At 43.4% G+C, this 25,535-nt stretch overlaps 1 protein-coding gene across 1 annotated transcript in view; it reads right to left on the bottom strand.

The window, feature by feature from the left end:
• Nucleotides 1–1,797: 1,797 nt before the first annotated feature.
• The window catches only part of SUDS3 (SDS3 homolog, SIN3A corepressor complex component), a 205,729-nt gene continuing 181,991 nt past the window's right edge, over nt 1,798–25,535 (bottom strand). Inside the window, exon 4 of the mRNA XM_035017109.1 lies at nt 1,798–2,823. Within this exon, the coding sequence (XP_034873000.1) occupies nt 2,816–2,823 (8 nt within the window). The 3' untranslated portion in view covers nt 1,798–2,815. The remainder of the gene's footprint in view (nt 2,824–25,535) is intronic.

Below are 25,535 nucleotides of genomic sequence, written 5' to 3'. Positions count from 1 at the left end.
ATTAAGCTTTTGTTTAAACCAACTCACTTTTCCCCAACTTCATTCTAAATAATACCATCCAGGAGATCAAAAGTTTGATGAACCAGTTATATTTTTCCTGATACATTTAATTAAATGTTGACTATTCAAATAAAAAATATTTGTAGCTGTAACTCCTAAAACCTTCATGAGTACCCCCAATGACACGTACACTCCTGGTGGGACACCTGTCCCTAATTAGCTGTGTGCCTTTAATAAGTCACTTACCGGGGTGCCTGGTGGCTCAGCCGGTTAAGTGTCTGCCTTCCGCTCGGGTCGTGATCTCGGAGTCCCAGGATCGAGCCCCATGTCAGGCTCCCTGCTCAGCAGGGAGTCTGCTTCTCTCTCTCCCTCTGCTTGTGTTCTTGCTCGCTTACTCTCTCAAATAAATAAATAAAATCTTTAAAAAAAAAAAAACAAAAAACCAAGTCACTTACCCTTTCTGATCTTCAGTTTCCGGGCCCAGCTGACGTCTAGAGGTCTATGATTCTGCAGTTCCAGAGAGGGGTTTAGGCAGTTGAATTTTGCGTGATTGTGTTCCTCTCCGCCCCGCACCCTTGGCTTTACTAGCTTTTAATTTTTTGAATATTAATTTTTAAATGAGGAAAAGCCTATATAAGCTTTGAAAATAAAACATATCTTATTTATAAAAAATAAAATATATTCCCAATCCATTTGATTTTCTTTTCTTCAGATTTCTGTCCATCAAGGGCTTTCAAAACTTCGGAGGTTTTATACATGCTGTTCTCTCTGAGACAATGCTCTTCCTGCAAGAGTTCATATCTACTCATGCTTCATATCTCAGCTCAAATGCTCCTTGCTCAGGGAAGCCTTTCCAACCTATTATCACCATTTCCACTGTAAGTCACATCCTCCTATTAAATGCTTCCATATTATTCTGTTTCTCCAGATGTAATTTTATTTAAATTTGTGGGATCATTTCATTAATGTCTGACCTCTTCCCTAGACTATACATTTCATGAGGGCAGGAATAGCATTTGATTTCCTTGCCACTGTTGTTTCCAGAAATTTCTATAGTGCCTGGCACATGGTAGGCACCCAGTTTATTGAATGAACAACATTTCTGGGAGGGGGTGGTTTTGAAATTTCATAGAAACTAATATTTCTTTTGGTAACTTGTTCTAGGGTGTCTCAACCTTTTCAGTCCCCAAATCATCCCTAATGTGTAGCCTCAATTCCTCCTCACTTGGCAGAGAAAACATTTTACAAATAGAGTTACACCTGAATGCTGTAGTCTTTTGAGGGCCAAGGAGAAATTACAAGCAGTCTCTCTGATGGAGCCCTGGGAATTTCCTCCCACTCCCCATCCAAGGCAAAATCCAAATGTTCTTGATGCATGTTAACTGCGAATGAAGCCTACTGTTACCTGGTTCAACGCAATTATCTACAAAGCTGGTCAAAAAGGCTCAGATGGAGGTAGTTTAAGAACAAAGAGGAAGGGAGAACATTATTTGAGTAGCAAGTAGGCAAGCAAAATCCATCATGGTTAATTATTTGCTCTTAATTGTCAGGAAATGAAGGATGGATGGAAGAGGGTTTAAATGGAATAATACTAAAAGTGTTCTTCTACCCAAATGCTGTAGCCAAATTTGCAAGTGAGACTTTTCATAATCCACGGGTTGTTAATTATCTAAACACAGGTCCCTTGGAGCTGCCTGAGTGAAGATTAATTAGTTTTTGAAATAATAGCTAAATTGATGCAGGGAAGGAGTTCAGACTCCAAAATAATGGCTGAAAATTAGCCATCCTATTTCTTCATTTCTCTTTGCTGGGTTCCTAGAGGACATTTCTCTCTGTTGCTTTTGCAGAGAGGGCTCATTAATCAAACAGGCAGATGGGCCTTCCCAATTTGTGACGTGGAATGAAAAAGTAGCCCCTCAAAGTGCATAGGAAAAGAAAGGCTGATGATTTTCTGCACAAACTTCCTTCCAAACTCAGTCATGGCCAGATGGCTTCCTTGTCAATATGAGCAAGACAAGGCATAAACTCCAAAACCCGATTCTCTTCCCCTGGACTGGAAAATGGGTCTGTGGGCCGAAGGAGGTTTTCCTTCCAAAGACTGGACTTCTGACACAGAGAAGGACTTAGTTTCACATATAGAGTCTTTTTTAAAAAAATCTATATAAGTAAAATTAAGGGGTTTTTTTCTGTTTACTTACCACATTATACAACAACAACAAAAAAGCAGGGCAGGTTTTCACTAAATTTGGAAAGTACGTTTGGGGTTGATCAACTAAAAAATAGAGATTAGGGTGCCTGGTGGCTCAGTCGGTTAAGTGTCTGACTTTAGCTCAGGTCGTGATCTCGAGGTCCTGGGATTGAGCTCTGAATCAGGCTCCCCGCTTAGCGGGGAGTCTGCCTGTCCCTCTCCTCTGCCCTTCTCCCTGTTGATACTCTCAGTCTCTCGCTCTCTCAAATAAGTAAATAAAATCTTTAAAAGAAAAAAAAGAAGTCTTATGAGAAATCATGTGAAACACACCTGTAAATGGTCTCTCTGGAGGATGAGGAGGCTGGACCAATTATTCGAAGATTTTCATGCCGCAGTAGTTGAGGTTTTCGCCTTAGGCATTAAGATCTGACACCATTCTCCCTGGTACCAGAGGAAGCCCTTGGGCAGAAAAGGGAGACGCAGGTAGAAACTGTCCCCAGCTGCAGGTTGAGTCCAGATGGACTGAGGGGGATACACGGTGGGGCATCAACAGTCACTGCAGTAGCCTTGCCCCAGCATAGGCGACACTGAGGTACAAGAAGTTGGTGACTCTCCAGATATGCTATATTACAAAGCTGTGGACAGAGAAAACACACAGTGGATTCGAAGATGAGCTCCTAAATGAAAGTTATACGGGTAGACACTACAAAATAAAGCATGATAGCTTCCCACTGGGGTAACTCTACATACTTTAGTGTATTTTAGAGAAGATACAGAGAGATTTCTTTATGTACGAATGGTTAGAGATTCCAACAACTAAGTCTAGGGGTAAATAGTTGATACAGAGTTTGTGTTGATATCCAAAGAAATATCCCCTGTCCTGAATCATTTTCTTCCAAAGCCTCTGGGCTTTCTTGTCTTTTCCCTTCTACTTTGGAACTCAGACCGAGCCAACTTTGTTTACCGCTTATTAGCAAGATCTAGTATTGTCTTGGGTTTGGTTCTCCCAGAAAAAAAGGCAGAAAGGCAATGACTCAAGGAGTCTGAGAAGTGATCCCAGGAAAGGAGGTGTCACTGGCTGAGTTCCCCAAAAAGTAGACTCTGACATGGAGTCAGCATGCAGGATGTTTATTAGAAAATGTCCTTGGAATCAACACCTATTAAGAGGAAGGGGAAGGAAGCAGGGATGGGAAGCAGGAAGAGGTGAGCCAGCATGCAGGCCCAGCAACACCTAAGCCAACCCTACAGAGAGCTCTGAAGCTCAAACGACCCTTATGAGTAGCCCAAAACTTGGCTAGGATGGCTAAGCCTTTATAACTGCACACGAATCAGTTGCTGGGTGTGGGCTTTCCCAGAACGAGGTGTGTCCCTGGGCAAGGCAGCTGTCTGCAGCTAGATGATCTCTAAAGGGACTGACAGTTGAAGGTCATCTGCCAGCAGCACTCCTGGCAGCTGGGGCAACAAGCCTTCAATGAAGGGACATCTGCATGTTGCATCACAGTGTCCAATACAGTAGGAGGGTGGAGTAAGTGAGACAATGAAAGGAAATAAGTCAATAAACAGTATGTTATTGGAGAGGTTACCACTGTGGGCAATCAGATTATCCCACCTAGGACAGCAACGGAGCTGGGGTATTTCTCTACCAACTCACATCAGTCACTGGTTGAGAGCTAATCCCATGGAGCCTGGACATAAGCTCATGGGGTTCCAGTTACCAGAGAACGCCATTAAGCAGAGTCACTGCGCAGCCCTTTGGGAGCCTTGGGCTGAGAATGCATAAAACGGTGTCACTGGCATATGGGTAGGTACCAAGAGTATCTGTAAAGCATCAAATTGTTAACCAAGAACAATCCTAAAAGGGTTTTTCTGCCATACAAGACAGCTCTGACCCGTCTTCTCAACTGCCCAATTATCACAGAACCATCCTTTTGCCAAACTGCAATTACAGTGATTTCCCTAAAGTACAACATTAAACATGTCACTCCCTCTGCTTGAAAGCCCATCCTGCTTCCCTCTGTTATAAGAAAAAGTCCAAATTTCTCACTCTGGCTTAAAAGGCCCACCTCTAAAGCATGACCTTGCCTCACTTTACCTTCTATGACCTACCCAGTTAGATTGTACTCATTTATGTCCCTCAAATTCATCATGTTCTCAAGAGGGCACGTTCTGCATGGAGCACTGGGTGTTATACGCAAACAATGAATCATGGAACACTACATCAAAAACTAATGATGTAATGTATGGTGATTAACATAACAATAATAAAAATTCATCATGTTCTCTTCCTTTCAGGCTTTTGCATGTGGTGTTTCCCTTGCTTGTAATATTCTTCACTTTTCCCCACTCCTATAGCTCCATCAGGTCTCAGTCTAGTGGTGCTTCTTCCAGGAAGGCTTCCTTCTACCACAGAGTGGGTGGATGCCCCCTCCTTAAAATCCCTCCTTATAATCCCCTCCTTACAATCCCAGCATGCTGAACTTCTCCATTGGTAGTATTTATATACTGCATTGTATTTTTTGGTTGACATATCTGTCTCCCTCACTAGACAGAACTTTGCAAGGGCAGAGACCATGACTGGCTCACCAGTATGTTGTCAGTACCCAGCACAAACGCTTGGCACAAGGTAGTTACTCAATAAATTGTGGTGGAATAAATGTGGAGCCAAATTTGCCCCAAACCCACAATGCATGATGCCCTATATCCTTCCCAATTTGGTCCAGTTCCAACAATCACTTTTTTGTTTATTTATTTATTTATTTACTTATTTTTTGAGAGAGAGCGTGAGCAGGGGAGGGGCAGAGGAAGGGAGAGAGAGAGAGAGAATCTTAAGCAGGCTCTACACTCAGCATGGAGCACAACATGGGGCTCGATCTCACAACCCTGACATTATGACCTGAGCTGAAATTAAGAGCTGAACGCTTAGCCAACTGAGCCACCCAGGTGCCCCCTGCCTCTCCATAATCATTTTGAAGCAATATAGACAACCTCTGCACCAGGGAAGTCTTTGCTGTCTGATCTACCCTTCTGCCAACGGGATCATTACTTTTCATGCCTGGGTATTATGAGAAAAGTGACATTTGGCCTAGGAAGAGGAAGGACACAATGATTCAAGTAAGGAGAGGCTTCTGCAACTTCCAATTATGGAAGTGAAGTGTGTGAAGGAATAGAAGTTCCTACAGAAGAGAATGGTTTGGTTAATCAAGGAAGAGAAGTGCAGATTTAATGAGGACTCTGCAGTGGCTGAGGTGCAGACCTCATCTTTTACAACCACCCGTGGCAAGAAAAAAGCAGATGATGAATCAGAAAGCCAGAATCATTTCCAAGCTGCAAAGATCCAGTCCCCACGCTAATTGACCTCCAGAAGTGACACTGGAGTTTTGGAATTGTACAGGGTCTAAAGGTGTCTACTAACACTGAATATATACATACACGACAACCTAAAAATCCCATTCCTAGGTATATGTTCAGTAGAAATATTCACTAAAAGACATGTATAGAAAGGTTCATCGCATCACTATTCACAATGGCCCCAAACTGGAAACTACTGAGATGCCCATCAATGCTAGAATGGATAGAATGGATAAATATGTTGGGGTATGATCATACAGTGGAGTGTGGTAAATAGAATGAAGAAACTATAGGAAGCAATGTGGATGAATATGACAAATGATGAGTGAAATAAACCAGACACAAGGATACTAGTGTATAAAGTTCAAAAACAAGCAAAATAATCTATTCAGTTAGAAGATTCAAGTAAGGAGAGGCTTCTGCAACTTCCAATTATGGAAGTGAAGTGTGTGAAGGAATAGAAGTTCCTACAGGGAGTAGATACCCTTGGGGATGGCAGTGACCAAAAGGGGTGATGGTGGATATTGACAAGTATTTGCAATGATCCATCTCTTGATCTGGGTTCTGGTTACATGGATATGTTCAGATTGCAAACATTCATGGCATCGCATGTGCTTATGATTTGTGCTTTTTGCTATATTTAGGTTATATTTTTTTACTTTAATTTAAAAAATTATTCTAGCCAATGACTTGCAAACCCAAATTCCTGTGTATTTAATGTATGTGAGAGACATGGGTCAGAGGGCCAGGTATGAGGAAAATAAGGAAGAGGTAGGAACTGAGTGAAGAGGGAATCAAGCCCCTCTAAAGACATTTAAATACAGATTTTGAAAAATCTGTGCTCACCCAACCAAACATGACTGGTGTCCCAATTCAGCCCATGTGACCAATTATCAGTCTCTTCAGGTCTGCTCATACTCAACCACCCACAGTCTCTAGACACACCTGACAACATGTCCCTAAGCCTTTTCCCTCACCCTGTCTTCTGCCACCTTCTCCCATGGCAATGCCTTCCTCATCCTCTAAGATCTAGCTCACATGTTTACCAGGTGGAAAGCCTTGCCGTCCCCTCCTCTCTCAGGCACTGATAATCACTTTCTCCTTTGTGTTGCCATAAGATTGTGTCTCCCCCAGAGTATAAAGCTCCAAGAGGGCAGAGATTTGTTTTGTTCCCAGCTTCACTGCCAGCACCTTGAACATGGTAAATGCTTAATCTATATGTTGAAATACAGCTAAAGAAAAACATTTACTTTTGCACTATAACTTTGTTCTCTATCCAGAAAGGTGTAGTTATAAAGCCCATAAACAAGTATGCATAGCCCATCAATCCCCCACACCAAATCCAAAAGACTATAACAGTCCCTTATTGGGATTTGGGTGGTATATTCCAATCCCTATAGACTCCAAAGAGGATCAAGATTTTGAAATTGTTTCCTAATTCTAACACTCTGCCAATGCCTACAAGCTACTCCAGTAGGTCCAAGGATTCCCCCCCGCAAAAAAAGGAATGATACCCCATGAGGAATTACTAATTTGGAAGCCTCCTCCACTTGGACACTCGTTCTCTACTTCCCCTCCCTCCTGGACCCTTAGCTTATTCAAGCCATTGCTCAATCTTCTTATCCTTAGTTTCCAGTGCAATTTTTCAGCCATTTGGATCCTCCTTTTGTTCCACTGTTGGGTTGGAGATTGTGGCATGAGGAAAGGGCCCAGATCCTTTGGGTGTACTCAGCCTGGCCTCCCTCACAGTGGATTATCAAAAAGTAATCAGATCTATCACAATGCCAAGATTAACATCCTCCACTATCTCATGCTCTAGTCATTATTATGCTCAAAGACATCTATCTCCTTGGTATATGCCACAGGAAGATGGGAGTGGAGGGAGAAAAATATGTTCCCTCCACTCCTCTGTCATAATAATCATCACACTGTGTTTTGACTAAATGTATATAATTTGCTTCCTTTAGGAGACTAAGCTCCCTGAGGGCATGAACTATGTTTTATTTTTCTATATATCTAAGTGTCCTCAGGGCACTCACAGAGGGATGGAGGTGGGTGCCATATGGTGATATGCTCTACTGGGTAGCAGTTGAAAGAAAAGCTGCTGCCACTGGCGAAAAAGGAGCATTTTAAACCAAATTCATGTTTGCCCCCAACAGATTGCATCTGTCCAAAGTTCTGTACTTAGGCTACAGAAGCAAAAGGCACCAAGTGGGAGTATAGGTGACTGAAAGCTTGGACCATTCAGAATGATGGGTCTCCATATAGCTCTCTCAACTGGAAGCTTCGGGTGCCTGCCCTGCCTTCAGTGTTGAGAATACTGCATGCAGGGTAGAGGATTTAAGATGCTATAAATACATTCTCTGGATGGTAAGAGCATCCACAGGCACCACTAGGCGCCAGGACCGCACACATGGTGGACATGGTTGGGGGCAGGGGGCGGAGATGCTTGTTTAATTAAAAATAACTTTTTTCTTAATACAAGCATCATCTAGGTGAATTGTGGAAGATTTCAAAAATACAGGGAAGCATAATTTTTTAAATACATGTGATACAAGTACCTAGGAATAAACATTGTAACTCCTTCCAGGCTTTTATATACCAATCCTGGCACTGGTCACAGAGAGTGCATCGCAGAGAGTGCTTGGCTGTATCTTCATGTCAATTCAACTCTGTTACACATGGTTTCTGCCAGGTGTAATTCTCTCCTCAGTGCCTCCTCCACGCCCACTGCCATGTCCACTTCCCTCCAGCATCATGACTCTCATCTCTGGTGGACAGTATGCATTTTTTTACAGCTCATTCTCCATTCTATGTCACATGTGCAGTGATGGCATAAACTCTGTGCCCTGCTCCTCTCTTCCCTTTGGACTATCAAAAGCCTATTTCGTAAACCACCAAAAAAAGAAAAATGTGTTGGGGCGCCTGGGTAGCTCAGTTGGTTAAGCGACTGCCTTCGGCTCAGGTCATGATCCTGGAGTCCTGGAATCGAGTCCCGCATCGAGCTCCCTGCTCGGCAGGGAGTCTGCTTCTCCCTCTGACCCTCCTCCCTCTCATGCTCTCTGTCTCAAATAAATAAATAAAATCTTTAAAAAAAAAATGTGTTATTATGTTCCTGCTATACCCACCCTAATTCTTGTCAAGGTGAGATAGATGCCTCTAATTAAAAAAAGCACACATACTAGGAAAAAGAGAAAATACTACAAACACACACCAACATTTCTGCATTTCATCAAATCCAAGGTGTTAGCAATTACAAGACACCATATTTAAAAATTTGATTGAAGCATAGCATACAGAGAGAAAAGTGTAGAGACGTAAACATATAGCTCAATGAGTACTCACAAAGCAAACACCTGTGTGACCGCCAGCTGGGTCAAGAAATAGAATGACGCCAGCCCTTCAGAAGCCCCCCCCAGCCCCCGCCCTGGCCCCGTTGTTATCTTCTCTCCATCCTCTCAAAGGTAACAACTGTCTTGACACCTAACCCTCTATCTCAGTTTTGCTGGTTTTTTTGAACTTTATGTAAGTAGTATTGTACATTATATATTTTGTTTATGACTTCTATCATTCAACATTATATTTGTGAGACTCATCCTTGACTCACCACTATTTTATGTAGCCCTAAGAAAGAAGAAATGCTACCAGTTAAACTAGGGCACAAAGCTTTCTCATCTCTTACAATTTTTATTTCATACCTACTTAAAGAGCTATTTTAGATTTATTTATTCAGACTTTTATCACATATTATTCTTATGCACTCATAAAAAAAGGGAAAATATAAGCAGCAAAAGAAATTGGCAGGGCATTCCTAAAACTCCTATGTGTTCAGAATCCAGTTCTTCTGGGGGGGGACGCCTGGGTGGCTCAGTTGGTTAAGTGTCCAACTCTTGGTTTTGGCTCAGGTCATGATCTCGGGCTCCCGGGATCATGCCCTGCATCCAGCACCGTGTCAGTCTCCACACTCAGCGGGGAGTCTGCTTGAGGATTCTCTCCCTCTCCCACTGCCCCTCCCTCTGTGCTCACTCTCTCTCTCTCAAATAAATAAATAAATCTTTAAAAAAAAAAAAGAACTGGATTCTTTTTAAAGATTCATTTATTCATTTGAGAGAGCAAGAATGAAAGAGAGTACATGAGAGGGAGGAGGGTCAGAGGGAGAAGCAGGCTCCTCGCTGAGCGGGGAGCCCAATGCGGGACTCAATCCCGGGACTCCAGGATCATGACCTGAGCCGAAGGCAGTTGCTTAACCAACTGAGCCACCCAGGCACCCACGAATCCAGTTCTTCTTAATCACTTTTGACTCACAAAGATGTCCATTTCTTTTTTCACACAATGACATTCATCATACCATTGCACTGGTGTTACAGTTTTTCTTCAGGGTGTCCCACTATTGTGTCCAGAGTTTTCCTCCAAGCTGCAGACCCCGGCCTGCAAAGTTGGATGCTGGAAGTTTCTTACCAGAAGTAGCAGTAGAAGGTTTTTAGACAACAACCAGAATTTACAGTCCTTCCTTCAATGGTTCTTAATGGTTGGGTGACTAAAGCATTCTGGAGCCAAGTGATCCATTCAGGCCATGAGGAATAAGATCCAAGTGTGCAAATACTCCAGACAATGACAACCACACACAAAAAAATGGTTGTCCGACTGGCCGTGATTGTAAAATGCCACTGATCCCCAGATGCACCCCAATTTCTGAGATGACACAATGCTATTTAATGTCTATTTTAGAAACAATGAAATGCAATAATATTTTAATGTATTTATCTTGCTTTTGCATACAATAAAAAATGGTCACATGGTAGGGCTATACTTTCCCTAAGATAGGGAAAAAGCACACAACCAGGGAGGAACAATTCAGAATATCAAGAAAATATTTTGGCCAAAAAAAATTGAGAAGCTTATTCTAGTTTAAATATAAAATGAAGTATAAGGTAGATTTGGCTGAGTTTATTTATTTTCACTAAAGAAATTCTTTGATGCTATGTTTTATTTCTCTAATGATCTCATAGTAGCTGGGTTCACCATCACACAGAACACCACCACCATGTATCCACTCAACTTCCCAAGCCAGAAACTTAAGAGATATCTCCCTGGCTTGTGACCCCCACATCCAATCTGTGTCTAAGTGGCATCCCTCCACTTACTTGAAAATCTCTCTGATCTGCCTAGCCCCCTTCCCTTCACAAATATTTGAGTTCAAACCACCATGACTGCTCACTTTTTTTTTTTTAAGATTTTATTTATTCGAGAGACAGAATGAGAAACAGCACAAGAGGGAAGAGGGCAGAGGGAGAAGCAGACCCCCCGCTGAGCAGGGAGCCCGATGTGGGACTCGATCCCGGGACTCCAGGATCATGACCTGAGCCGAAGGCAGTTGCTTAACCAACTGAGCCACCCAGGCGCCATGACTGCTCACTTTGATGACTACAAATGTAGAGATACATTTGTAAGGTCTACCCCAGTCTCTTCTAGGCCCACTATCATCCACTTTCCACCTAGCAAAGAAAGGATCCTTCTTAAATGTAAATCTAGTCATACCACCCCATGGCTCTAACAAATAATGTCCAAACGCCTTACCATGGCTCCTAAGTTCCTGCACTTTCTGGCTGGGAAATACCATATATGGCTATCCTGAATGACATTAGGGCACCTGACTCTGATCTATTGTGCTGTGGAGCTGTGCCCTGTACAACCTGTCTGACCGTACCCAGCAGCCCGCATCTTCTCAACCTCTCCAGCCTCATCTGTACCACTTTCTCTTTGTTCCCCACATTGGACCAACATGGACCTTCTCTCAGCCCCCAAGCACACCAAACTCATCTGTCTTTTAGGCACACTTACCCTCAGTTCTGCCTTCACTTAAGTAATAATACCTACTAATCCCCCATGTCTCAGTTTGAAAGACACCTCCTCAAGAAAGCCTTCCTTGACTGTCCAGGCTTTCTGTACAACCTTTCATAGACTTGGTTAAAACTTTTAACAGATACTTTTTCATGTGCTTTATGATTTAAAAATCTGTATTCTCATCTGGCATATCAGCTGCCCAAGAGAAGAAACTATCAGTCTCCTCACTAATATATTCCCAATGCCCAACATAATGCCAGGCACAGAGACGGTGTTCGGTAAGTAGGGAATGAATGAATGGGTAGAAGGATGGATGTAGGAAGGATGGATAGATAGACAACTGAATGAATAACTGAATGGATCCCTTTAAGACAAGCATTAATCCATTGGCTGCTTGGTATCCCCACATTCTTCTCTCCCTCCTCTTCCTAACCTGCTGCCTACCTAATCTGGTCTGAGAATAGAGACCCTCCAGCAGGTCCAAAATTGCCTTTAACCTAGGGTAACCACATGCAATAAATGAAACACAAGATATCCAGTTACATATGAAATTCAGATAAGCAATGAAATTTTTTAATATGTCAAAATGAACAATAACCATTTCATTTTGGCATACTTCTTCTAAAAAAAATAATATCATTGTTCATCTGAAATTCAAATTTAACTGGGAATCCTGTATTTGATCTGGCAACCATACTTCAACCTCTTCAAACCTGGACCTATTTGTCCCAGCCCCATCCCCTGCCTTTTGCTCACCTCTCTGTCACAGGTGGCTGAGACCTCTGTGGATTACAGAACCTGTTGCTGGCTGGCTTCTGGGGCTGGCCAGTGAAAGACCCAGGTAAGAGAGTGGTGGGTGACAGTAAGAGAGAAGTCTGTCTTTCCCTCCCTTCCTCTCAGCCTCAGGCAACATCTCTAGTAGCAGCTACGTCACTTTTGTAAGTCCAGCTCCTGCTAGAAGGCTCTCTGTGGTTCCAGCTTCCAAAGGGTGACCCCAGCTCCTGGTCACACCATCCTATCTGTGTCCCTCAGGCCTGGGACAGAAGCAGCTTCCTGCTATTGCCACTCTCTGAGTTGCCTCACCATTTTACTTCCTTAGACTTCCCTGCTCATTGCTCATCTGTGTAATCTATACCCTGCATTAAATTCCTTTGGTATTAAAACCTCAGAAGGTTTCTGTTCTCCTGATTTGAACCCTGACTCACACACCCCAAGTCTCTAACTCTTCGTGTAGCCCACTGACCTGGCTGCTGGGCATAACTCTTCCTCCAAGACTGTCAGCCAAGTGTAACATCCACAGTACCATCCCCACTTTCGATGCCTCCTCTGGTCTACTGCTTGGGGAAATGGTTTCATCATTATTTTTATGAGTAATAATGATAGAGCTAATATTTATTGAGTAGTTACTATATGCAAAGCACTACACCCGCTTCATCTCATTTACTTTCCAATGCAACTTTATGACTTGGTACTATTATCCTCAATTGGCAGACAAGGAACTTGAGGCTCAGAGACCAAGGTGATGCATTTAGGACAAGCAAACCCAAGCATGTGTGTCTCCATGCTCTTAATCGTCCCTCTGCCTGGGACTCCAGTCCCACCCCTCTCACATTTTCTGTAGGTCCATACTCTTGGGGCCGATGTCAGTTCTCTTGGGAGGTTTGGGTATCATTAGAAGCTGATGTGTAGGCTATTTCTGGAGGGGTCTTTTGAGTTTTTCAGCCAGCAGGCTATATCTTGAGCCTGCTTCAAATAAACCAGTCTTAGTGGTGTATGTATGCGTGTGGGGGAGGGGGGGTGGGTACCAAAGAGGGAGTGACCTTGAAATATGAAATGAAGTTACTCTGTATCAGCTGTCATGGTGGTGAGAAGCCAGCCAGACAGCTCCACAGGGGACCCAGGGAAACATGAAAGGCACACAGAGTCAGATTGAAGGAGATGATATTTATCAGGCAGAGGGACTTTTGGCACTGAGGGAGTATCTGCTCAGCAAAATACAAAGTGTCACCCAAGCAGCAGTGTGAGAAGGCCTCCTGATGTACGTTACCTGAGAAAGGCCCATTTTAGAGCAAAACTAAATAATGAAATGAGGTTGACACCCATCCCTCCAACACTTTCATGTTTCCAGGGAAACTGAAGCTAGCTAATGGAGCACTGCAGGACTCTACTTCACAATCAGAAGCCTGCAGAGGTGCCTCCGTGGGGATTCAAGTCCCAAGGGGCAACCCAAATGCTACAGACCTCAGCCCTGTTAGCCCCCAGCTGCCAGCCTCATGCAGAGCCAGCTGTCTAACATTTACAAACCAATATCTTTTTTTAACACGGCACAGGTGTCAGGGAATGGGCAGAAAGCCAGGCAGGAATGAAGTCAGCACAATCTGCTTTGACCAAGTTCTCTGATCTGGGGAGTGGTAGAGTAGAAAAGGCAAGGTATGGTCCAGTTGAGCTGGAAAGCAGACTATATGTCTGGCAGTTTCCTTTCAAAAACTCCCCACATGAAGCACCCAGTGCTCTCCAAAATCATATTCATTCATTCAGTGTTTAACACTTATTTATCAAGCGTCTACTATGCCTTGGGCATTGTGCTGGGGGCCATCCCAGACTCCCTCCATTAGGGATGAATCCTACCCACTTCACAAAGATATGATGAACCTCAGAAATAAAAAATGTAAAAATTACTAATTATATCTATAGAGACCCTATTTCTAAATAACATTATGAGGCTCTGAGTAGATAAAACCCTGGGGGGAACACTAACCCACTATAATTATACGAGGTTATCAACTAATTCATATTTTTTAAGGACTGACTCTATGTTTATGCCCCTTAATACCTAACCCATACTCTCCTTGAGATCAGGAAACATGCATAATATTTTTTTGGATCCCCATTTTCACAAACATCTAAATATCTGTTGAATGAACAAATGGACTACTGAATAATAAGAGATGGAAAACTCAAGGGCCAGGCTGGTAACATGAATGAGGGCAAGAGTGGGCCTGCTAGGTGCACTGGAGGGCACGTGTCCTACATGAGGGCACTGTCACTCAACTTGTACCAACTCTTGCCAGAAGCAAGCCCAGAGTTGTGTGACCTGATTTTTTTCAACAGAAGCAGAAACTGTGGCTTTTTACGTGGGATCTCCCCAAGTTTTAAATGTTGGTCATAAATTAAACTTTTAAAACACAGCACAGAATCAACAAAATACACTGATGAGCTGGATTTGGTGCAGGGACCACCAGCTTATCACTTCTACTCAAGATGCCGGGAATGACTCTGACAGTATCATTTCAGGCAGGACAGTGATACAGACATCTTTGAGGTGGCTGACCTTGCAGTTTTTCTTCTCTGCCTAGCTGTGGGGTAAGTGTTTATGGAGTCCTGCAAAGATTTACAAGTAGAGGATTCATATCTTTATCAATTCATGCATTCAAGTATTTCCTGTACCACCATTCTTTGTGATGCTTTGTGCTAAGCTGGGCACACAGGAGGCAAAAATCAAACATCACACCTGCCTTCAAGGAGTGGAAAGGGAGAGTGAAATCAAATTGATCATTATTCCAAATAACTATTTAATCACAACTATCGTGAACTGAAAACAAGACAGGGGCAAATTTTTCCTCACTCAGTTTTTTTGGTATTTTTTTGGGGGGGGGTATTTTTGTTTAGTTATTTGAAGATGGAGCTATGTGAAGGGGGTCACTATTTTGGGGGGACCCAGTGTGGGGCCTGAGTATTCTCATCTAGACTCCGAGCCTAGGCGCAGCTTGGTGAGTACTTCCTGTTCTCTTCAATTACTTTCATTTCTGGGGCTTTTCAAGGAGTACGGTCTTACTGGAACACTTTCATGCCAGTTGCTCAGGCTGCAATCCTCTAGTCCGTGGCTACTCTACAGGGAGGAATAAAAGCCTGCCCTTGGCTGGAAACTAGTACCGTGGCCAGAATGGTAATAAGACCCTAGAGCACCTGAGTGGCTCAGTTGGTTGGTTGGGCCCCTGCCTTCGGCTCAGGTCGTATCTCAGGGTCCTGGGATCAAGCCCTGCATTGGGCTCCCTGCTCGGCGGGAAGCCTGCTTCTCCCTCACCCTCTGCCCCTCTCCCCACACTCATGCTCTGTCTCCCTCAAATAAATAAATAAAGTCTTAAAAAAAAAAAAGATCAGAAACTTGATGCCTTTGTTTCTGTCCTTATGTCTTGGACATGGGACAGCCACCTAAGTCACTAGCACACCTGCCAATCTTAAGACTCCTGTGTAAGGTTTCCTCCTCACTGGTCTAATGTGGTCCCTCCACATCTCCAGTCTAGCCACTTCTGGCTGTGAGACCTCTGCTCGGAGCCGGCTGAAACCAGTACCCGACTGAATTAAAACCCAACCGGGGACCCTTTCCTAGGGAAGTCAGCTGTAAAAGACTACACGTGTTGGAATGTCACTTACACCATGATGGATTTCTCACTTTACTATTCTTTGTCAATGTCCCCTACTAATTACTTAAATCATAACATTGAGTAATTTCCCCTTGTAAAACTTTTCTAGTGTTTTCCATGGGTTAAAAATGGCATGTTCAGCATGGCACAGTATTTCGGCCCATTCACTGGCACCCATTTGTAGTCTAGAATGCAATGGGGAAGGGGGGAGGAGAGGGGAATGCCGGCATCCCTCCTACAAGGCAAGGCGGAGTTCACGGTGTTCACGGTGATTTCATTTGAGAGATGCCTCGGATTGTTTTGACACTAGGAACTTCTGACATACCCTGTGAGGGACACCCCCCCTGTGAGTTGGGGGGGGGATTTTCTTTTTTTTTTAAAGATTTTATTTATTTATTTGACAGAGAAAGACACAGCGAGAGAGGGAACACAAACGGGGAGTGGGAGAGGGAGAAGCAGACCCCCCGCCGAGCAGGGAGCCCGATGCGGGACTCGATCCCAGGACTCCAGGATCATGACCTGAGCTGAAGGCAGTTGCTTAACCAACTGAGCCACCCAGGCGCCCGGGGGGGATTTTCTTGGTAATGGACCTTCTTCTCTACTTTTCTAGGAGCATGGGATCTCCTTCTCTCAGTCCCCAAGGAATCTCCTGTGGGATGCCTTTTAACCCACTGGAAACAATTTGAATTGCAAGATTTAAGGAAAGACTGATCTTCTGTAACACTGAATAGCCTCAGTACTCCTTAAGAGTCGAGGAAAAATGGCCCATTAATGGGACATTAAGCTCCAATACGATCTATCAGTTAGATCTCTTCTGCAGGGCAAATGGATGGAGGTACCCTATGCTCAGGCCTTCATGACCTAAATCAGGTACACCGACCTAAGGGCCTCTTGCAGAATGTGTTTGGCCACTAACCAGGCTAGTAAACCCCCTCCTGATATACTGGATGACAACTATCTAAACAGGCCTCTTAATAAACCCAGGTTGCTGGAGGAAACACAGGCCATCCCTGATGAAGGGGGATGCTGACTCCCTCTCACTGTTCCTCCTCCTAACAGACCCAGGTTACCTCATCATATGTGGGGGCTTCTCCTTCATTCATTTCCTGGGTTAATGGCTATGATAATTGGAGCCAATTGTCTCTGGTTAGTCTACCTCAGGACGGGGACTTTAAGGAATATTCCCAAGCAGCTGCCAAAACACCTTTTGTTTTGGGGAAGTTCCCAGTCTTCTCTGGCCCATCATGGACGGCCTATTTTCATTTGTTGGTGGAAAAAAAACATGCATCTGCTCATCTATCCAAGCTGGTGAGCTTTAGAACCGGGAGTCCTCTTTCTCTGCCCTCTGGGCTTTTGTCCACCTCCAGCCTTTCTGGTGGCACCTCATACCCCTTCTGCCTTCCCTCTGTCCCCCCTCCTGTTTCTGCACCACCTTGGGTGTGGTCTGCATAACTGGCTCCTATACCATCCTCGGTGCCTCCAGCACCATTAGCTCCTGCTCCTGTCTTATCAAGGAGCGAAGAGTCCAACCAGGAGAATAGAACTCTTTAAAAAGTGATTGGAGGGGTGCCTGGGTGGCTCAGTTGGTTAAGCATCTGACTCTTGATTTCATCTCAGGTCATGATTTCAGGGTCCTGGGATTGAGCCCTGTGTCAGGGTCCCTGCTCAGTGGGGAGTTTGCTTGTCTCCCTCTCCCTCTGCCCCTCCCCCTGCTCATGCTCTCTCTCTCTCTCTCTCAAATAAAAATAAATCTTTATTTTTATAGATTTTTTAAATAAAAAACATCTTTTTTTTAAAGAAAAGTAATTGAAAAAGTCAATAACAGCTTCCACTGAATGAGCACCTACTATGTGCCCATCACTGTGCCAGACACGGTGAATGTTTTCTTTAACTTTCAAAACAAGCCTGCAGGGTAAATATTATTTCCATTTTCTAAAGGAAAAACACTAAGGTTGATGGAGATTGAGTTGCCCAAGATCAAACAACTGGGTGAATGGCAGAGGCAAGACTTTACCCCACGTGTGTCTCATTCTACAGCTCATGGTCCTTCATCTACACAATGTTCTCTCCCAGCATGAACTACAAGTAACCACCACCAAGTGCAAACTCCCTGTCCAGACTTCCAGCCACAATAGCAAACCACACCTGAAAGTCGTCTTAGCTTAAACATAATAGAAGTTTATGTTTTTCGGGCGCCTGGGTGGCTCAGTTGGTTAAGCGACTGCCTTCGGCTCAGGTCATGATCCTGGAGTCCCTGGATCGAGTCCTGCATCGGGCTCCCTGCTCATCGGGGAGTCTGCTTCTCCCTCTGACCCTCCTCCCTCTCATGCTCTCTGTCTCTCATTCTCTCTGTCTCAAATAAATAAATAAAATCTTTAAAAAAAAAAAAGAAGTTTATGTTTTTCACTTGTGTGATATTCCAAAGCAGTTTCCCCAAACAGTAGGGTAGCTCTTGCCAAACAGTAACTCAAAAACCCAGAACTTTCTATCTCCTGGTTTCACCATCTTCAAAAACAACATGGCCTCCAAGGTTACCAAGGTGAGAAAAGAACAAGAAGGACTGTGGGTGGGAGGTTTTTATGGGCCCTGTAGAGGGCAGGCCACATCATTTCTATTTACATTCCATTGGCTACACCTCAGTCATATGGTGATGCCTCGTGCAAGGGAGGCTGGGAAATACGGTCTGTCTGTGCCTAAAAAGAAAGGAAACACATTTGGTGACCAGCCAGTACTCCTGCCACACTGCTTCCCAATAAATCCATTTATTCTGCTTGTATCTTTTGAGTACTTGCAAAAGTTCGCTGAAGCTTACCTTCCCTTCTGGAGCATTCAGAGGGCTTTTATTCATGTACCTTACAGTTTTATATTTACATTGATAGCTATTTAAAGTCTGTATAACCATTTGACACTCTCATTATCTTGCATGCTTCACAGAAGTTGGAGTCTCAGGGAGAGACCTGCTTTCTTTTCCATGGATTAGAAATGAATACAGCCCCCTATGCAATCTTGCCAAGGACTAAGAAAACGATATAAAGAATGAAAAGCTTTCAAAAGGAAGATATTACTCATGTAGTCATCCAGGGCTAGGTCTGCAAAGGAGATATGAAAATACCATAAGCCAATTTCAAGCAAATGTCATCCAAGACTCTTAAGAGGTTCCCTCTTGTCAAGTTTCCCTTTATGACACATTGAAAATTTTAGGGTACATCAATAAATCATGATTTGCCATTTCCTTCCAAAGCCCTCCCTGTTGTGAAATTCCAAGTAGCTAATCCTTAGAACAGTATCTTTTAGAAGATTTTACTGGGTATGTCTGGGTTTATTTTATGTTGTGCTTTATATAGGAAAGAACTCTTGCCCTATTCCCTACCAGCAGAGGGAATGCATGATGAAATGGGGTGGTTTGGGTTTTTTTGTTTTGTTTTGTTTTTTGTTTTTTTTTTACCCATTTGGGGAATAAATTACACACAGCCTTAAATGTCTCTCCTACAAGGGGAATTACTCAAACTGTGTTTCATGGAATACTCTTCCTATGATTGTTAATGTATGTTCTGAAAGAAAATAGGAAACAAAGAAAGGATTCTGGAGGAAAAATAGGGTGGGACAAACTGGGTTAAAAAAGATAAAGAGGTTTCTTTACTGCAGGACTTTCAGAACCTTTTGTATGCTAATTGTGGACTGAATATGGAAGAGAGGGCACAGGTTGATTCTGAAGATGGAAACAGCTGTTATCCTTTCAAATAGACATAAGATATCCCTAAATGCTTTGCATTTACCTATATATCATTCTTCTGAGTCTGAAAAACAAAGGCCTCAGCTCTGCTCAAAATATTCCTAGATGTGATATTGGTTACATTCCCTGATCACCCACTGTTAAGTCAAGGATCTGAAAAAAAAACTCTTAATTCTATTAAGTTAAGAACAGCAACTTTGGGGCCAAAAGACCGGGGTTCAAATCCTTGTTTTTCCACTCACCTGCTTTGCAACCTTGAGTAAATTAACTAGTCTCTCTGAGTATCACTTCTTCATGTTCCATTTCTTCACACGTGAAGTAGGGATTATAACAGTACCTACTTTATTGGGACACTGGGACAATTAAGTGAGACAAACTCTGGAAAATATTTAGCAGGGTTCCTGGCACACAAGGGTTACCTCCCCTCCAAAAATATGAGCCATTTGTCATCACTACTATAGCATGGTATATTTCCCAGATTTATATGGCACAAGAACATTTTAACACAGAATATGCATTAGCATCTCAAGGAACTCTGCAGAACCAAGTTTGAGAAATGCTAAGTAAGAGGGAAAAGTAAGCAAGGAAGGGAGTGTTGCAATTTTATTATACTGAGAATATAACATTTGAGCAAGGATCTGAAGGAGGTGAGGGAATGAGTTGGACAGGCATCTGGGGGAAGATCGCAGCTCCTGCATTTTGTTTTAAGTGTATAGAAGATAACATCCTATGATGATGACAGACCACAGGGGAGTTTGGGGACCCAGACAGGGTGCACCAAAAGCTCAACATCATGAACATGAGCTCTCTATCCACCTTTCAAAATCCAAAATAGTACATCTGGAGACGGTGCCACTTCCCGGGTCCACCTACAAAGTCCTGGTGTTGGGGACCTCCTGTTCACCAAGTTCCAATCCCACCCAGGGGTTGGATGGAACTGACTTTCCTTTGTTCAAAATGAGGATCTTCTGGCTGAACACCACATGGGACTCTCAGAGCCAATGAACCACCATTATCCACCACAGAAGTCAATGCTTCCCTGTCTCCTCCTGGAGCTTATTCTGCTCCTGGGGTGGAGGGCCCTCTTCCCCTTTGAGTCTGCTCCAGTTTGTCTACCCCAGGTTCTATGAGAGATGGACTGCCATCAAATGCAGTTATAGCAATTTGAGTTTCAATGCATGTCCATAGTAAAATCATTATAGTCACCTCACTCTTGAACACTTCTGATACGCCAGAGAGTGTACGAAGCTCCAGAAATGCACCATCTCATTTAATCGTTACAAGAACTCTATAAGGTAGGGTCTGTTATTGTGCCCATGTCACAGATAAAGAGAGAAAGGTTCTAAGAGAAAAAATGACTTATCCAAGTTCTCAGGGTAAGTTATGATCTGAACCCGGGCTAGGTCTCCTGAATTTGGTTCATCAACTTCACACCATCTCCTTTTTCTCATAGTTTCCCTCTCTCTCCTGTCTGTTCTCTGCAGTGATCTCCAAGAAAGAACTGGATGGATTTAGGCAAGCAGGGGGAATGCCAATTGGACATATTGGTTTTCAGAAAAATAGCTTTCTGCTCACTGATGTTCAACAAACTGGCTTGCTTCCAATATCAGAAATGGTACTTGGTGGGTTATTCAAGAAAACCAAAGTGAAGAATCATAAAACATAATGCATTCACACCTTACATGTTTTAGTTTAACCTCAAACAAAGCAATGTCATTTGTTCGCCAATCTTTTGAGGTAGGAGAGAAGGTCTTGTCTTGGACCCCTGGAGCCTTAATGGAATTCCCTTCTCTTTTTTTGGCATAAATCACAACTGTAATATATTACCTTTGATATCCAATTACAATCTCTTTGGAGTGGTAGACTTTAAAGAAGGCACACATGAAGTAAACTGAGTGCTGCACGCTTCCAGATTTTCATGATTTTCCTTTTTTTTTATTTTTGCTAATCTCTTAGTTTTCATCCCCTGGTTTGACAGCATTTCTTTGCAACTCAACTTTTCAAGCCTTTTCAAAGCATTTAACATAGTGTTCATGGAAACAACCCCTCCTCTTTTAACTCTTGTATTCATCTGTGATTTGTAATACTTAATTAAACTATACACTTAGAACAAAATGCAGGAGCTGCACCTTCCCCCAGATGGCTGTCCAGCTCATTCCCTCACCTCCTTCAGATCCTTGCTCAAATGTTATATTCTCAGTATAATAAAATTGCAATACTCCCTTCCTTGTTTACTTTTCCCTCCAGCACTGATAATCATCCAAGATACACAGAACAGCTTATTTCTTGTGTTTATTGTTGTCTAACCTCATTAGAATATAAGTGCCATGAAGACAAAGATTTTAGTCTGGTTTTTATTTTTTTGCTGAGGTAGGTCTAGGGCCTCGCACATAGTAGGTCTCCATAAATACATACTGAATGAACAAACGCTCCAAAATGGCACCAAGGATTAAAGCTGATACCAAAGAGATCTTGAGAACCTCCATGTTTTAAAATGAGCCACTGAACTTTGAGGTCAGACACCCACCTCAGAGGCTCACTGAGAGAAGTACAACCTGACCCCACAATCCCCCAACTCTCCCAGTCTATAAAAGACAGCCACAGCATAGTGAGCAATGACAGGTGACCCCCAACCCTCCCTATGGTGTGAGGTGATGGGGGGATTTTTTGCCCACCCTGAAGTCAAGAAAGGAAAGATTTTCTCTGTGCTTTAATTTCCTATAAATTTTCTAGAATGTGCCTCAATATTGATTTTTTTATATATATTTATCCTGCTTAGGGTCTGTAGGGCATCTTACAATGGCTTGATACCTTTCATCAGTTTGGGGGAAAGTCTTAGTCACTATCTTAGTCACTATCTCTACAAATATCTCCTTCTGCCACATTCTCTTTTTCTGTCCTTGGGACTCCAGTTAGACCTTCTCACTTTCCTTCTCTTCTCAACTCACCATCCTTTTTTTTCTCTATTCTTGATTCACAGTATTTTCTTCCGACTCATCACATGCATAGTAAACAGAGTTATTCTCAAGTCTGTCTGATAACTTCAATATTTGGAGGTTCTGAGGGTCTGTTCCATTTGCTGTTTCCGCTAGTTGTTATTTATTTTGCTCATCTCCTCATATGCCTGATTATGGTTTTATTGCATGCCAGACATTGCATTTGTAAACCTGTTTGTGGAAATAATCTGAGGCTTTAGGATGATGTTATTTTTCTCCAGGGATATTTTATATTTGCTTCTTCTGGTTCCCCATAGGAACTAGCAGTATGGGGTCACCTCAATACAAATGCAAGGACCGAGATGAGCAGCTGCTGAACTAGTCCCTCCAAGAGCCTGTCTACTTCCATTTCACCTTTACCCCTAGGGTTCAGCCCTTTGGGATTCCGACCAAAAGTAAGGAGGGTTCACCGAAGCCTTCTTCCCTGGATAAGCGCGGAATTCCAATCCTCGTGCCCTGACCCTATGAGGCTGCTGAAATTCCCACTTAGTCTCTTTGCTACTCATCGCACCTGGAATTGCCAGATACTGATCATCTCCCCAGACCTCTAGCCTCCCAAGATTCTGGTCTATTTTTACTACATCTTAGCTCTGGAATGCCTCGAAGCAGTGTGTGTGTGTGTGTTCGTACATGTGTATATGTGTGTGCATGTATATATATTATACATATATAAGTTATATATGTCTGCCTAGTGGGGGAACTGGTCCAAATTACCTTGTCTGCCATCATCAGAAGCAGAAGTGTCCTCATTACCTGTGTCAGGGCCTGGCCAGGGTGAGGCAAGTGAGGCACTAGGGTGTGACATTTGAGGATGTGCTCATTCTCAGGTCCATGAAAATGCAGGCCTGGGGCCTGAGAGTGAGCACATCCTTATCCTGTGCGCCCCAACACCTGGCTTGCCTTGCCTTCGTCCCAGTCCTATCTATATATGTTTGCAGAGGTTTAAATACCTGGGAGACACTGCCAGGTGAATTTACATCTGGAAAGTGGCCTGGGAGATACAGACTTGTTCTTTATTCACTTCTCAATTGTTTGGCTGTTCTTACAAAACCAGACATTACTGTTTACTATATGCTAAGTGCATGACATGCATTGTCTCATGCAACCCTCACTGAAACCCTGAGTAGGTACCATCTTTATCCTCAGTTTGCCTATGAGGAAACAAAAGCACACAGAGATTAAGTGACTTGTCCGTGTTCCCCAAACTGAGAGAGGATGGAGCCAGGTTCCTAAGCCTCCCTGTCTAACCACTACACACAAACAGCCACCCATTATGGATCCTGTTAAAAGCACTGAATTACTTTTGCAATTTAAAAATATGGTGCAATCTAAAATTTAAAATAATATTTTAATTAATAGTACATAAATATATCTTATACATCAAAATATGTATATTAAAAGGCATTCTCATGTCCCAAAACGTGGGGCTTCCAGCCCATCCTGCAACAGGGAAAAGCAGGGGGCCACAGCCCCTCCACACTTCCCTTCCCTGACCTTTTCACGCTCCCCAGCACAGAGGAAAAATGGCCCAGGGCCTGTTCTCAGATGTGTCCAGGGCCCAGACTACTGCCTGGCCACATCGGTCTGCCTGTTGTTACCATGTCAACTCAGGCCTTTGTCCACGACACGGTGCCCAACTCCCATTACTCACTCTGTCTTTTCCTGTCCAGCTGTGCCAATAAAATGATTTATCAGCAGGAGCTCAGGACAGGCTGCCAGGTTCTGGGCAGAGGAAGGAGGCATAGGAACTGCTCTATGAAATAAAGGACTAGCACCCAAAGGACACACTTCACAATCTCAAATGCCTTTCCCACAAGTTCTGAAGTTGCATTTATCCATTCATTCATTCATTCACTCATTCATTCAAGAAGTATTTATTGAGGACCAGGAGCTGAGCTAGGCCGTGGAATAGGGTGGTCAACAAAGGAGGAGAGCTCTTTGCCCTCTTGGGAGTTCACAGACCTATGGGAAGGCAGGTAAAGAACAAGTTACAGGTATATTCAAGTAAACAGGTGGTGTTACTAAGGACAGAAGCAGGGCCTCAACTAGTCCAGGGGTAGAGAAGGCCTCTCTGAGGAGGTGATTATTCTTGAGCTGTGATCTGAAGGCAGAATAGGAGTCAACTCCACCAAGATGGAGGGAAAAGCATGCCAGGTGGAGAACATAGCACAAGCAAAGGCCCTGAGGTCAGAAGGAGCTTGGTATTCATGAGGATCTGTAAAAGGAAGTGTGGCCAGGAAGCAGAGAAGAATGTGGGAGCAGAGAGGAGGAGGCTGGGGAGACAAGCAGGGACACAACAATGCATAGCCTTGCAGGCTTTGTAAAGAAGCTGGTCTTTATGCAAAAGAGCTTGCAAAAATCACTGGAAGATTGTAGACAAAAGCATGTCAGGATCCTGCTTGCATTCTAGGAAGAACACACTGAGGGAAACAGATTAGAGGGGACCTGCATGGAATGAGAAAAGCCATTTAGGAACCCCAAACAGTGCTTTGCAGATGATCTGCAGGGAACAACCACTCTCCCCCCAATCCATCATAAACCTATGCTTTTGTAAAATACAATGAAAATTCGCTTGCATGTCACAGCAATATCAAACTGCTATAAAAGTTATAAACCACTCCTGATTTCTTGACTTACTCATTGTGAACCAGTAACAGTTTTCTGACTATCACTAGTACCTAGATGACAGTTTTGAGTGGCACTGGTGTCACATGAATGAGGTTCCCCAAACAGGCTCAGTTGTCCAAGGAGAGAACAACTTTATTTTCTAGAACCTGGTTCGGTTTGACACCTGGCCTCTGTTTAACCTCATGCAGGAAACAGTCTCAGGCCTTCCGAATAAACCTACAGGTTATGAAATTTGAGTGTCTTCTCTCCTCCCTGCCTCCTCGCCCTCCTCCTCCCTGCCACATGCCAGGGAGCTCACGCACACTGCAGCCCAGGTGGTCTTGGTGGGGAAGAGGCTGCTCCATTTGATCCGATTTGCCTCTGCCCAGCACCCA

The sequence above is a fragment of the Mirounga leonina genome, unplaced genomic scaffold, assembly GCF_011800145.1.
Source record: "Mirounga leonina isolate KUSES-001 unplaced genomic scaffold, KU_Mleo_1.0 Mir_171, whole genome shotgun sequence".
NCBI classification, from domain to species: Eukaryota; Metazoa; Chordata; class Mammalia; order Carnivora; family Phocidae; genus Mirounga; species Mirounga leonina.
This window is presented reverse-complemented; position numbering and strand designations above follow the sequence as displayed.